Here is a 15,342-nt window from a genome sequence, read left to right on the forward strand (position 1 = left end):
TCTGAATTTGTAAGTGAATCAAGATCGAGGAAAGGAAGTCTTAGTATCACTGACTCAAACCCATTGTCGAATCCTACTCATCAGAATATGGAGGTACTTATGGCAGAACGGGCCGATCTGGTCTTTCACAATAAAGTGATAGATGGAACTGCCATGAAACGGCTTATTAGCAGATTAATAGATCATTTCGGAATAGCCTATACATCACACATTCTGGATCAAGTAAAAACTCTGGGTTTTCAGCAAGCCACCGCTACATCCATTTCATTAGGAATTGATGATCTTTTAACAACACCTTCTAAGAGATGGTTAGTCCAAGATGCTGAACAACAAAGTTTGATTTTGGAAAAGCACCATCATTATGGGAATGTACATGCGGTAGAAAAATTACGTCAATCAATCGAGATATGGTATGCCACAAGTGAATATTTGAGACAAGAAATGAATCTTAATTTAAGATGACTGATCCTTCAAATCCAGTTCATATAATGTCCTATTCTGGAGCTAGAGGAAATGCATCTCAGGTCCACCAATTAGTAGGTATGAGAGGATTAATGTCAGATCCCCAAGGACAAATGATTGATTTACCCATTCAAAGCAATTTACGCGAAGGACTTTCTTTAACGGAATATACAATTTCCTGCTACGGAGCCCGCAAAGGAGTTGTGGATACTGCTGTACGAACGTCAGACGCTGGATACCTCACGCGTAGACTTGTTGAAGTAGTTCAACATATTGTTGTACGTAGAACGGATTGTGGAAGTACCCGAGGTATTTCCGTGAGTCTTCGAAAGGGATGACGGAAAGAATTTTGATCCAAACGCTAATAGGTCGCGTATTAGCAAACGATGTATATCTAGGTCTACGATGCATTGCTACCAGAAATCAAGATATTGGGATTGGGCTTGTCAATCGATTCATGACCTCTCGGGCGCAGCCAATATATATTCGAACTCCCTTCACTTGCCGAAGTGCATCTTGGATCTGTCGATTATGCTATGGTCGGAGTCCCACTCATGGTGACCTGGTGAATTGGAGAAGCAGTAGGTATTATTGCGGGTCAATCCATTGGAGAACCAGGGACTCAACTAACATTAAGAACTTTTCATACCGGTGGAGTATTCACAGGTGGTACTGCGGAACATGTACGAGCTCCTTCTAATGGAAAAATCAAATTCAATGAGGATTTGGTTCATCCCACACGCACACGTCATGGACATCCTGCCTTTCTCTGCTATGTAGACCTATATGTGACTATTGAGAGTCAGGATATTATACATAGTGTGAATATTCCACCAAAAAGTTTTCTTTTGGTTCAAAATGATCAATATGTGGAATCAGAACAAGTGATTGCTGAGATTCGTGCTGGAACATCCACTTTCCATTTTAAAGAGAGGGTTCGAAACATATTTATTCTGACTCAGAGGAGAAATGCATTGGAGTACCGGTGTGTACCATGCACCTGAATATACACACGGTAATGTTCATTTCTACCCAAAACAAGTCATTTATGGATCTTATCGGGGGTCCGTGCAAATCCAGTCTAGTGCCTTTTTCACTCCACAAGGATCAAGATCAATGAATGTTCAATCTCTTTCTGTCCAAGAGAGATCCATTTCTGACTTCTCGGTGAATAATAATCGAGTGAGACACAAATTGTTTGGCTCGGATCCCCTGGCGAGAAAAGGGCGAAGGATTTCTGATTATGCAGCAGGATCTGAGCGAGTCATATCCAAAGGTGATGGGGATTTCATATATCCCGCCATTCTCCAAGAGAATTCTTATTTATTGGCGAAGAGGCGAAGAAATAGATTCATCATACCATTCCAATATGATCCGGAACGGGAGAAGGAATTAACGCCTCATTCTAGTACTAGTATCACGGTTGAAATACCCGCAAATGGTATTTTACGTAGAAATAGTATTCTTGCTTATTTCGACGATCCACGATACAGAAGAAGCAGTTCGGGAATTACCAAATATGGCATCATAGAGGTCGATTCAATCGTCAAAAAAGAGGGTCTGATTGAGTATCGAAGACCAAAAGAATCTAGACCGAAATACCAAATGAAAGTAGATCGATTTTTTGTCATTCCCGAAGAAGTCCATATCTTGCCCGGGTCTTCATCCATAATGGTACGGAACAATAGTATCATGGAGTAGATACACGAATTACGTTTAATACAAGAAGCCAAATAGGTGGATTGGTCCGAATAGAAAAAAAAAAAAAAAAGATTGAACTGAAAATCTTTCTGGAGGTATCCATTTTCCTGGAGAAACAGATAAGATATCCCGACACATTGGGATCTTGATACCACCAGGAGCAAGAAAAAAAATGGATAAGGGATCAAAGGGGAAAAATTGGGAAGGGAAAAATTGGGTCTATGTCCAACGGATCACACCTATCAAGAAAAAATATTTGTTTCAGTACGACCCGTAGTGACATATGAAATAGCTGATGGGATAAATCTAGTAACGCTTTTCCCTGGGGATATGTTACAGGAAAAGGATAATTTGCGACTCCAAGTTGTCAATTATATCCTTTATGGGGATGGCAAACCAATTCGAGGAATTTCCCATACAAGTATTCAATTGGTTCGTACTTGTTTAGTATTGAATTTGGACCAAGACAGAAAAGGTTCTATAGAAAAGGTTCAGGCTTCTTCTGCTGAAGTAAGGGCAAATGATCTGATTCGATATTTCATAAGATTGAATTGGTGAAGTCTCCTATTTTGTATACCGGAAAGAGGAATGATAGACCAGGTTCAGTGATTCCTGATACTGGGTCATATTGCGCCAATACCAATCTTTTTTCTTCCAAGGTTAAAATTCAATCACTTAGTCAACATCAAGGAACCGTTCGTACATTTCTTAATAGAAATAAAGAAGGCCAATCTCTTATAGTTTTTCATCATCTAATTGTTCTCGCATCAATGTTTCGAAATATCACAATGTGACCAAAGAATCAATTAAAGAAAAAGAGGATACCCCGATTCCAATTCTTAATTTGTTGGGTCCCTTAGGTACTGTACCTAAAATTCATAATTTTTCCCCATCTTATCATTCAATAACTCATAATGAGATCTTGTTAAATAAATATTTAATACTGGATAATAATAATCCAAAACAGACTTTCCAACTACTTAAGTATTATTTAGTGGACGAAAACGGGAAGAATCTCTAATGCAAATCCATGCAGTGACATCATTTTTAATCTATTCGGTTCGTGCTTTCTCCCTCACGATTATTGTGAGGAGACATCCACAACCAGAATAATGAGCCTCGGACAGTTATTTGTGAAAATGTATGTCTATCCAAACACGGAACACGCATAAAATCTGGTCAAGTTATAATGGTTTATCTTGACTCTTTCATAATAAGATCAGCTAAACCCTATTTGGCGACCCGAGGAGCAACCGTTCATGGTGATTATGGGAGAAATCTTTTACGAAGGAGATACATTAGTTACATTTATATATGAAAAATCGAGATCTGGTGATATAACTCACGGCCTTCCAAAGGTTGAACAAGTGTTAGAAGTTCGTTCGATTGATTCATATCGATGAACCTAGAAAAAGGGTTGAAGGTTGGAACGAACATATAACAGGAATTCTTGGAATTCCTTGGGATTCCTGATTGGTGCTGAACTCACCATAGCGCAAAGTCGTATTTCTTTGGTTAATAAGATCCAAAAGGTTTATCGATCCCAGGGGGTACAGATTCATAATAAGCATATAGAGATTATTGTACGACAAATAACATCAAAAGTGTTGGTTTCAGAAGATGGAATGTCTAATGTTTTTTCACCCGGGGAACTAATCGGATTGTTGCGAGCAGAACGAGCAGGTCGTGCTTTGGAAGAGGCTATTTGTTACCGAGCCGTCTTATTGGGAATAACGAGAGCATCTCTGAATACTCAAAGTTTCATATCAGAAGCTAGTTTTCAGGAAACCGCTCGAGTTTTAGCAAAAGCCGCTCTCCGGGGTCGTATTGATTGGTTGAAAGGTCTGAAAGAGAATGTTGTTCTGGGGGGGATGATACCCGTTGGTACCGGATTCAAACGATTCGTTCACCGTTCAAGGGAATACAACAACATTCCTTTGGAAATACAAAAGAAGAATTTTTTCGGGGGGGAAATGAGAGATATTCTGTTCCACCACAGAGAATTATTTTGTTCTTGCATCCCAAGCAAAGAGTTTCCATAATACATCAGAACAACCATTCTATGCTATGGGATCTAATCCAATCGTTCATAAGAGCGGATTCATTATTAGCTAAGCTAATATAATGGTCATTTGTTAATAAAGAGAATATCGAAAACCAAGGGTAAAGGAATTCATAATGAAGCTTGGACCGTGTATCAACGGTTAACCCGCGTAGAAGGTTCCATTGGAACAATTATTTATTTCAGGGTACCTCGTCTCTTTTTTTTAGAGGAAGTGTGGGATAAATGACAAGAAGATATTGGAACATCCATTTGGAAGAGATGATGGAAGCGGGGGTTCATTTTGGTCATGGTACTAGGAAATGGAATCCTAGAATGGCACCTTACATCTCTGCAAAGCGTAAAGGTATCATATTACAAATCTTACGAGAACTGCTCGTTTTTTATCAGAAGCCTGTGATTTAGTTTTTGACGCAGCAAGTAGAGGAAAACACTTCCTATAGTTGGTACGAAAGATAAGGCAGCTGATTCGGTAGCATCAGCTGCATAAGGGCTCGGTGTCATTATGTCAATAAAAAATGGCTCGGTGGTATGTCAACGAATTGGTCCACTACGGAAACGAGGCTTCAGAAGTTCAGGACTTGAGAGTGAGAGCCGAGATGGGGCAACTCAGTCGTCTCCCGAAACGGGATGCAGCAATATTGAAGAGACAATTATCTCACTTTCAACATATCTGGGCGGTATCAAATATATGACGGGGTTACCCGATATTGTAATCATCATTGATCAGCAAGAAGAATATACGGCCCTTCGAGAATGCGTCACTTTGGGTATTCCAAACTATTTGTTTAATCGATACAAATTGTGATCCAGATCTCGCAGATATTCCGATTCCAGCCAACGATGACGCTATAGCTTCCATCCGATTGATTCTTAACAAATTAGTATCCGCAATTTGTCAGGGACGTTCTAGCTATATAAGAAGTCGTTGATTAATAATAAGATAAGTCAATTACTTCGCTTCGGGAAACCCAGAGATTCATTGAATCGGTTATTCTTACTATTCCTGAATGTGAAAAAGGAGATTTTCATTGCCGGGGATATATTACGTGATTAATTCATTAATTAATATCTGAAATATATGGTTAAGTTAAATTAGTATAAATGGTTGAATCAAAATAATTCCTTCTTAAGTTCCATTTCTGTCAGAGGGTAATATGAATGTTCTACCATGTTCCATCAACGCACTAAAGGGGTTATACGAGATATCCGGCGTGGAAGTAGGCCAACATTTCTATTGGCAAATAGGGGGTTTCCAAGTGCATGCCCAAGTACTTATAACTTCCTGGGTCGTAATTGCTATCTTATTAGGTTCAGCCGCTATAGCCGTTCGGAATCCACAAACTATCCCGACCGACGGTCAGAATTTTTTCGAATATGTTCTTGAATTCATTCGAGACGTGAGCAAAACTCAAATTGGAGAAGAAGAATATGGTCCTTGGGTTCCTTTTATTGGAACTCTGTTCCTATTTATTTTTGTTTCTAACTGGTCAGGTGCTCTTTTACCTTGGAGAATCATACAGTTACCTCATGGGGAGTTAGCTGCACCCACGAATGATATAAATACTACTGTTGCTTTAGCTTTACCCACGTCAGTGGCATATTTCTATGCAGGCCTTACTAAAAAGGGATTGGGTTATTTCGGTAAATATATTCAACCAACTCCAATACTTTTACCAATTAATGTCTTAGAAGATTTCACAAAACCTTTATCACTTAGTTTTCGACTTTTCGGGAATATATTGGCCGATGAATTAGTAGTTGTTGTTCTTGTTTCTTTAGTACCTTTAGTGATTCCTATACCTGTGATGTTCCTCGGATTATTCACAAGCGGTATTCAAGCTCTCATTTTTGCAACCTTAGCCGCGGCTTATATAGGTGAATCCATGGAAGGTCATCATTGAGTACAAATAAGAAATAAGAAAATAATGCTTTGTTTGAATTTCAAAGTTCAAACAGTCGCTTTTTCTTTTTTCATTTCAATCAATTCAAAATTAAGCCCATGAATCTTATTCCAATAAATAATTCATGGGTAGCTCAAGATACCCGCTTGAGGAAATGATTGATATATCAATCTATATTTATGATATGTATGATATAGAGTAGGAACAGATATATATGTACGATATTAATATTTATTATATTACGTATTACACTACGGAATTGTAAAAAAAGGGGGAGATTCCCAATTTTTCCTAAGATCCCCCTTTTTTCCTATTCATGTCATACATCGCCTTTATTTGCCCAGTCAATTACGAAGATTCATAATTTGGATAATAAATAATTGTTATCCGTTTGGGACGCGCGACGAAACAACAAGAACTATGTTCTGCGGAACCGTTGCTATTTCATTCCATTCTATTCAACAATTGACCAAAATTGGAATTAAGAGGAGTTGGATCAATCAATCAAATCTTGATATGGGATGATTCGCTTTGATGAATCTCTTCGTTTGTTATCCATGTGAAGATAATGACAAGACAAGAAAGAGTTCACGAATCAGATGAAAAATTCAGTAGGTTAGGTGGGCCGAGCTACATTACATATTATATGTGAACTCCGGTGTATGCTTAGAAGGATGATTCCAGGGTCCGATCCGATTCAATAGAAATAAGATGGCGATGGTTTACATTATGGAAGAAAACATGTATATTGATAGTAGATATTCATATATATGGACTACCCATCTATATTATTCATTCCCCATCAACTTTCTATTATATAGATATAGATTCCACTTTAATAGATATAGATTCCACTTATTTATATGGATTACGATATATAAGCTCTTCCCTTTTTCGTCTGTGACTTTATTGTATATGTGGATTGAATATGAAGTTAAGCCTATGAATGCATATAGAGAAGATGAAGGAGGAGGAATTGAAAGAGTGGGTTCGGAACAAAGAAATAGAAGACTAATATGGATTTTCAAAGACTTGGATAGTGAATAAAAAACGAGATATTGAAGTAGTTCTGATGATTCAGTAATATCAAATATCATCACATCACTTCTTACTCAATTGGGTTCGGAGTTCTTAGTTTAGTTGTATGGATCTTAGTGATGGAATATGAAATAATAAGTAATGTAACTAATTAATATATATATAAATATATAACATTAATAATAACATTATTATATATAAGAATTCATTGGTTTATTTGATTATATCATTAACCATTTCTTCATTTTTTGTTGTGAGGAGCTTACCATGAATCCCCTAATTTCTGCTGCTTCCGTTATTGCTGCTGGATTGGCCGTAGGACTTGCTTCTATTGGACCCGGAGTCGGTCAAGGTACTGCTGCGGGCCAAGCCGTAGAAGGTATTGCTAGACAACCAGAAGCAGAGGGTAAAATACGAGGTACTTTATTGCTTAGTCTGGCTTTTATGGAAGCTTTAACAATTTACGGGCTGGTCGTGGCATTAGCACTTTTATTTGCTAATCCCTTTGTGTAATCCTAGAAACGTGAAAATGTGAAAAATAACGTACTTCTTTTCTTGCTTTGGCCCTGCCACTTCGCTTCTTCAAATTATATCAACTCAACACTTCACTCCTACAATCACTTCTTCCTTGATCCAATACTCCGGGGAAGTACTGATTTGAGGAATTAGTGGATCCGCTTCCGCTCGCTTTCTTCTTTCCCGCCCTTAGTCCAATGAATGAGCATTTTCCCTTTTTTATTTATTTTAGGAGGTATGTCGCAATTGACACGGACTTGGGACTTCATAAGTGTCTTATCGGGGATCTAAATAAGGAGTGAGTGATTACAAAAAAGGAAATCTTTTTTATTTTGTTAGTCCTATTCCTATCCATAAGATAAGAGGAGAGCATATGAAAAATCTAACCGATTCTTTCGTTTTTTTGGGTCACTGGCCATCCGCCGGGAGTTTCGGGTTTAATACCGATATTTTAGCAACAATCTAATAAATCTAAGTGTAGTGCTTGGTGTATTGATCTTTTTTGGAAAGGGAGTGTGTGCGAGTTGTGTATTTCAAGAATAGGCTGGAACCAACCAGCTGCACTTTATATTTTGCTATTGTAATCTAATAATAGAGAAAGGTGCACGATCTCAACGAATTACTTCTGAATAAATCAATAAGTCCTATGTAAGAACCATAGCATTTCGTGACTCGTTGGTAAATTGGATTCTCTATTAACCAATAATGTGAGACCATTTAGTTAACATGGTTAAAGCTGAACTGTTTGAAGTCTAGCACACACGGTACTCTTTCTACCACTGCGTTAGTACAAGATAAGATGGTTTCAAAATGCATAAATCATTTTGTTGGGAATTTATTTGATATAGAACACATCATATCAATAAAATGATTTGAACCATTGACTGGAAAACGGGTACCTCGCCCCTTCCTTTTTATCTAATGCTGAATCGACGACCTTGTGTATAAATGAGAAAGAATTCTTTTGGATGTGAAGAAATAAAAGAAACGACTTTTGCTGACAATTACAAGTTTTTTTGGTCTGGTCAGAAGAGCCTCCAGAGATCCTGGTTTTCTTGTATCAGTTTTTATATCCTGGAATACGAACAGAGAAGAGAGGGTAGGCTCATTAAGAAAGAGATATGGGAATGCCCCATAAGTATAAGTAATTTAATTGAGCGTGAGAGCCAAATGAATCGAAAGATTCATGTTCGGTTCGGGAAGAGATCGTGGAAGTTGTGGAATTGATGGGGAGATAAATCTACTTTCATTAAGTGATTTATTAGATATCGAAAGCAGAGGATTTTGAGTACTATTCGCAATTCAGAAGAACTATGCGGAGGAGCCGTTGAGCAGCTTGAAAAGCACGGGCTCGCTTACAGAAGTGGAAAGGGAAGCGGAAGAGTTTCGAGTGAATGGATACTCTGAGATAGAACAAGAAAAGATAAATTTGATTAATGCCGCTTATCAGAATTTGGAACAATTAGAAAATTACAAAAACGAAAGCATTCATTTCGAACAACAAAGAGCGATTAATCAGGTCCAACAACGAGTTTTCCAACAAGCCTTACAAGGGGCTCTAGGAACTCTGAATAATTGTTTGAACGGCGAGTTACATTTACGCACCATCGGTGCTAATATTGGCATACTTGGGGCCATGAAAGAAATAACCGATTAGTCCTTCTACTATAGGATAGGTATTATTTTTCTCCTTTTTTGCTTCCTAGAAAGAATTAAGAGATACTAATGGTAACCATTCGAGCCGAAGAAATTAGTAATATTATCCGCGAACGGATTGAGCAATATAATAGAGAAGTAAAGATTGTGAACACTGGTACCGTACTTCAAGTGGGCGACGGCATTGCTCGTATTCATGGTCTTGATGAAGTAATGGCAGGTGAATTAGTAGAGTTTGAAGAGGGTACGATAGGTATTGCTCTGAATTTGGAATCCAATAATGTTGGCGTTGTATTAATGGGTGACGGTTTGATGATACAAGAGGGTAGTTCCGTGAAAGCAACAGGACGAATTGCTCAGATACCGGTGAGTGAGGCTTATTTGGGTCGTGTTATAAATGCCCTAGCTAAACCTATTGATGGGAGGGGTGAAATTTTAGCTTCTGAATATCGGTTAATTGAGTCTCCCGCTCCAGGTATTATTTCGAGACGTTCCGTATATGAGCCTCTTCAAACGGGGCTTATTGCTATTGATTCGATGATCCCTATAGGACGCGGTCAGCGAGAATTAATTATTGGGGACAGACAGACCGGTAAAACAGCAGTAGCTACAGATACTATTCTCAATCAAAAAGGTCAAAATGTAATATGCGTTTATGTAGCTATTGGTCAAAAAGCATCTTCCGTGGCTCAGGTAGTGACTACTTTCCAGGAACGGGGAGCAATGGAATACACCATTGTGGTAGCGGAAACAGCGGATTCGCCTGCTACATTACAATACCTCGCTCCTTATACAGGAGCCGCTCTGGCTGAATATTTTATGTACCGTCAACGACATACCTTAATAATTTATGATGATCTCTCCAAACAAGCACAATCTTATCGCCAAATGTCCCTTCTATTAAGAAGACCACCTGGTCGCGAAGCTTATCCAGGAGACGTTTTTTATTTGCATTCCCGCCTTTTGGAAAGAGCCGCTAAACTAAGTTCTCGTTTAGGCGAAGGAAGTATGACTGCTTTACCAATAGTTGAGACTCAATCTGGGGACGTTTCGGCTTATATTCCCACTAATGTCATTTCCATTACAGATGGGCAAATCTTCTTATCCGCGGATTTATTCAATGCTGGAATCCGTCCAGCTATTAATGTGGGTATTTCCGTCTCCAGAGTAGGATCCGCAGCTCAAATTAAAGCCATGAAACAAGTAGCCGGCAAATTAAAATTAGAATTGGCTCAATTTGCAGAGTTAGAAGCCTTTGCGCAATTCGCTTCCGATCTAGATAAAGCTACTCAGAATCAATTGGCAAGAGGTCAACGATTACGGGAGTTGCTCAAACAATCCCAATCATCCCCTCTCGCGGTGGATGAACAGATAGTTACTATTTATACCGGAACGAATGGATATCTTGATCAATTAGAAATTGGACAGGTAAAGAAATTTATTGTTCAGTTACGTACCCATTTAAGAACAAATAAGCCTCAGTTACAAGAAATCATATCTTCTACCAAGGTATTCACCGAGCAAGCGGAAGCCCTTTTGAAAGAGGCTATTCAGGAGCAGATGGAACTATTTCTACTTCAGGAACAAACATAAAGAAATTGGTTATTTCATTTGGTAGAGTCTCTTAGTACGACATAAATTGTTGAGAAAAGAAATGGCTCTGATTCGAATCATTCCAAATATGTTTCTTGGAATAGCAATCCAAACAAAATAGATGTAAATAAATTGCGTCCAATAGGATTTGAACCTATACCAAAGGTTTAGAAGACCTCTGTCCTATCCATTAGACAATGGACGCTTCTCGTCCCGATTCTCTTCTTTCTGATTCCTCCTTTCCATTCCCTGTTTGGATAAAAACAGAAACAATCAGATTGTATGCGTCTTAGGGAATAAAGACGCATATTAAAATCAATGATGGATGTATTATGATTCATATCGAGCGGGTAGCGGGAATCGAACCCGCATCGTTAGCTTGGAAGGCTAGGGGTTATAGTCGACGTCGATTCATCACTATTAACGTCTCTAATTCAAAACCGAACATGAAACTTTGGTTTCATTCGGCTCCTTTATGGAATAAAGGATAGATTCCCCGATTTAGGGCGTAAAGTAACCTAAACGAAAAAATTGACGATGTATGATATTAGTATGGAAATGGAAAGGTATGGAAATCAAAGAAGGAAGTCATAGCAAATCGGAATAAGAAAAATTCGATCCATAACACCTATGTCAGCTTTTCTGTCTGAATGTATCCAAAGCTATTCGCTTTCTAGATGATCCCTCTAGAGGAGGGGTATTATAAAAACCCTTCTAGTTACTTCGTTCCCTATTTCTACTGACATGAATCCTTAGGAAAAGAATCTTATTTCTACCGAGCTGAAACAATATATGCCGATGGCCCCGGTAAACCGAAGTCACCGTTTAATAGCTATTTGGCTTCAATCTCCCCTTTACAAAAATCGAAGATCTAGTTACGATTAGAAATACACTTTTGTATCTTCATCCATGGATCTTTTACTCATACTTATCTAATTCTAATTGGAAAACTCAAAAAATTATGCTTCGCAATTCCATAATCCCAGTTTTTGGATGCAAATCGCGAAAATTATATTCTTCCCCAATTGTGGCATTGATAGGAAAGGGTTAAACCCTTATAAGAAATAAAGTTTTTGATCGGAATATGAATGTATCAAACCGAAAGAACCCTTAACTATTTCAGTTGGTAATAGAACGAATCACACTTTTACCACTAAACTATACCCGCTACATTGTGATTATTGTATAGGAATGGCCCATTTGTCGAACAAGGAGATGAGGCGCGATCAAGATATTGTGAATATTAGAGTGCTGACATGCCCTGTCTCCGGGGATACTTGATGAAATAGGGCAAGAGGATAAATAAAAAACCTTTTTGTTTTGCTGTAGAAGTCGTTACTCAGAGGTCCGATAGAATCGGCGAGGTTGGAACAGAAAAATAAGTTTTGTGCAATAATATATATAGTTAAGTTATAGTTTATAGTTCCATTTTTTTTTTTGCTCAAGTTTATTTAAACAAAACAAAGCTTGTCTCTTGAGTACTTGAGGGAACATACATACGCTTTTCCCATTCCAATAAAAAAAAGCAACGATGAATCAAAGGAAAAATAAGGAAATAACAATATAATAAATTTCCTTCATATCATAGAAATCGAAATAGCTCTTGTTGCTGCTTCAACTCAATAACATATTGAGTTTTCCAATTTCTCATTTTAGGTTAGGTTGAAAAGGGGGGAATGGCCTGGCCAGTGCCTAGCCAGGCCGGGAGAACAAAAGAATAACCTTTCGAACGAAATAAAATCAAAGAGGGATCTTTTTTTCCTTTTTTCCTTTAGAGATACCTGTTTTGAATGGTTGTATAAATAGGATTTCTTATAAAATTCATATATATCTCTAGAATAAAGAAAAAGAAATATGAATCTTTACTTCACACGTCGTGTCACATATGAATTATTCATTTTTTTTTTTTTCAATTTGGAGAGATGGCTGAGTGGACTAAAGCGGCAGATTGCTAATCTGTTGTACGAGCTATTCGTACCGAGGGTTCGAATCCCTCTCTCTCCGTTTCCTACGCTCACTTGATATTTATCTTTCTCATTCTATAAACCCCGAGTCCCTTTGGTTTGGTTGGATTGATGATTTCATTTAAATAAATGAAATGTATGGAATAGATAAAATTTTAAGTTAAGAAGATGGATTTAGAAACCAAACCAAAAAAGGAAAGAAAAAATCTATTATTCTTTATTCTTCGCGTCCAGGATTACGTCCTGGGTCATTAGACAGGAATCCGAAGATGAAGAGCGAAACAAAGAATATCACCACCGTATAAACGAACAGTTTGAGAGTAAGCATTACAAATCTCCAAGACCTGTTGGGGGAGAAAAAGGGAATAGATTCTCAACCTTTGTACCATCTCATTTTTTGATACCAAGAAACGAAGTGGTTTTTAGAAAAGAAAGGAATTAACAGGAATTCAATTCATTTGTATTGTAATAAAATAAGGTTCTGATTCCTTCGTTACCAAAAAAAAGAATCTCGTCATACCTACAATGCGATTTGTTGATATTGCATTGCGGGGGCTCAGAATACCGTATGCGCTCCATGGATGGAGGGTCAGAATGAGGAAATGAGGTGATCCGGATTCACGGAGTCTATTGAAGAATGTTCAATGTTTGAATCGAGGGTTCTTGTCTTAATGCACTACTTATCTCATCTTTCTTGGTAAAATTGGTAAAATATTTTTTTTTTTTTTTGAATAAGTCATGAATCTTTCTAGAACAGTATCAAGGATCTCATCGAAAACTTACAGCAGCTTGCCACACAAAGGCTAAGAGAAAAAAGAGCACAGGTATGACCGGCATAAAATCCACGATTGGGTTCAAAAAAGCATAAGCCTCGGGCAATTTTGCGAAGAAAAACCCACTCGGCTGAAGGGCAGAATTAAGACAGATACAGATTAAACTAAAGATATTAGGCATAACAAATATTTTGTTCTTAGAATAATATCATTTTTATTGAGTTATTTCTTGAAGGGAAAAAATCAAGAAAGAGGGTAGGTAAAAAAGTCCTTCTTTCTTTGAATTCCCCAATCAAAGATCCTTCAATTGTCAAATTGAATTATACGGAATCATACTTTCATACAATATCTTAATTATCTTAATTTAATTATATGTAATGATCAATGAATTTAGTTTTATTCCGGATTTACACGTGTCGAATCTCAGCAACAACTTCTTTCTTCCATAGATACTGGGCTGGAATTGACGAACACCCGATACCAATATTAATGTATATTCGTGTTTGAATAGAAACATAAATGGGGCGTGGCCAAGCGGTAAGGCAACGGGTTTTGGTCCTGTTACTCGGAGGTTCGAATCCTTCCGTCCCAGATTAATTCCATCTTAACTCAACAAATATTATTTGTTCTCTTTAATCATCTAAATTTCTATTTAGGAGGTTCATGTTGGATACAATGTAATCGTAATCTATTCTTTATTTCTAGTTTTTTTCTTTCTAGTTTGGTTTTTAATGTTAATGATTTTTTAATGTTAATGATTCTTTTCTGAATTAGACTTTACCTTTCTATTCTGTATTCTGTTTCCTACACACGGAATTCACTTTCAATGACTGACACACGTATGAAAAATCCATGATTTTGGTATAGGCGTGGGGGGAGCATAGACATAGATCCGTTGAAAAGATATTTTTTTGATTTAATTCAAAATTGGATTATTCAGTCTATGTCCGTACCGTTCATATTGGAGTTGGTTAGTCAAAAGAAACTTTATGCTTGAATCCAGAAAATTCTGATTCCTGCATGATCCATTCTGAGTCGAAATGTGAAAGAAACCTCTTCTATCTTCTAACTTTGAATTAATGGTAAAGCAGATATGGTAATCGTATCTCATTTAATAATTATCCCAATTGAGAATTCATTTTATTTGGATTCTAATGAGGGTTCGAGTTCGTGGTACCAATTCCATCAACGGGATTCGAGTTCCTAAGACTGGACTCAAATGAAAAAATGGGAATAAAAAACGGATCTGGACCTTTTTTGTTTTGCACTTATACGTGTCTGGTACTGGTATAGCACGCAGCTTACACAGCTTATAAGAAAAGAAGATTCTTTTGTTGGTTGACCGGGTATGCATGATTCATAATATAATCCAGATGAAATGTTTTTTAGATATGTGATGTGCTGATCAACAATGGAAGGTATCAATTGAAATATCTGTGGCTATTCCCGATTTCATCAACAAACAATCAAGTTCAATAGGAATAGATGCATTGTATTGTACCCAATTTGCATCTGGTTCTAATGAACTGATGAATAATGGAATTGTAAATCCATTGGTAGGCAGAATCGCGGATTTAATTTACTTGACTTTATCGAACGACTCTGGAAGCAAAAAAGCAGAATATGCCGAAAAGAAGCATGCCACCCTTTTGTATTGTTATTGTTCTATTTCA

General features: G+C 37.5%; 2 protein-coding genes, 2 non-coding genes and 1 pseudogene across 4 annotated transcripts; 4 read left to right on the top strand and 1 right to left on the bottom strand.

Moving 5' to 3' along the window:
* Positions 1–18: 18 nt before the first annotated feature.
* On the top strand, positions 19–4,310 carry LOC126409529 (DNA-directed RNA polymerase subunit beta''-like; annotated as a pseudogene).
* Positions 4,311–5,009: 699 nt separating this feature from the next.
* Positions 5,010–6,673, top strand: LOC126409533 (ATP synthase subunit a, chloroplastic). The gene has a single exon (XM_050075488.1). The coding sequence runs from the start codon at positions 5,383–5,385 to the stop codon at positions 6,127–6,129; it is 747 nt and encodes a 248-aa protein (XP_049931445.1). The 5' UTR covers positions 5,010–5,382; the 3' UTR covers positions 6,130–6,673.
* A 2,380-nt stretch (positions 6,674–9,053) lies between these two features.
* On the top strand, positions 9,054–13,625 carry LOC126409532 (ATP synthase subunit alpha, chloroplastic). Its single transcript, XM_050075487.1, has one exon. The coding sequence runs from the start codon at positions 9,409–9,411 to the stop codon at positions 10,930–10,932; it is 1,524 nt and encodes a 507-aa protein (XP_049931444.1). The 5' UTR covers positions 9,054–9,408; the 3' UTR covers positions 10,933–13,625.
* TRNAR-UCU (transfer RNA arginine (anticodon UCU)) lies at positions 11,066–11,137 on the bottom strand. Its single transcript has one exon. It is a non-coding gene; the product is annotated as a tRNA-Arg (tRNA).
* TRNAS-GCU (transfer RNA serine (anticodon GCU)) lies at positions 12,849–12,936 on the top strand. Its single transcript has one exon. It is a non-coding gene; the product is annotated as a tRNA-Ser (tRNA).
* Positions 13,626–15,342: the final 1,717 nt, after the last annotated feature.

This window comes from Nymphaea colorata, unplaced genomic scaffold (genome assembly GCF_008831285.2).
Source record: "Nymphaea colorata isolate Beijing-Zhang1983 unplaced genomic scaffold, ASM883128v2 scaffold0493, whole genome shotgun sequence".
Taxonomy (NCBI): domain Eukaryota; kingdom Viridiplantae; phylum Streptophyta; class Magnoliopsida; order Nymphaeales; family Nymphaeaceae; genus Nymphaea; species Nymphaea colorata.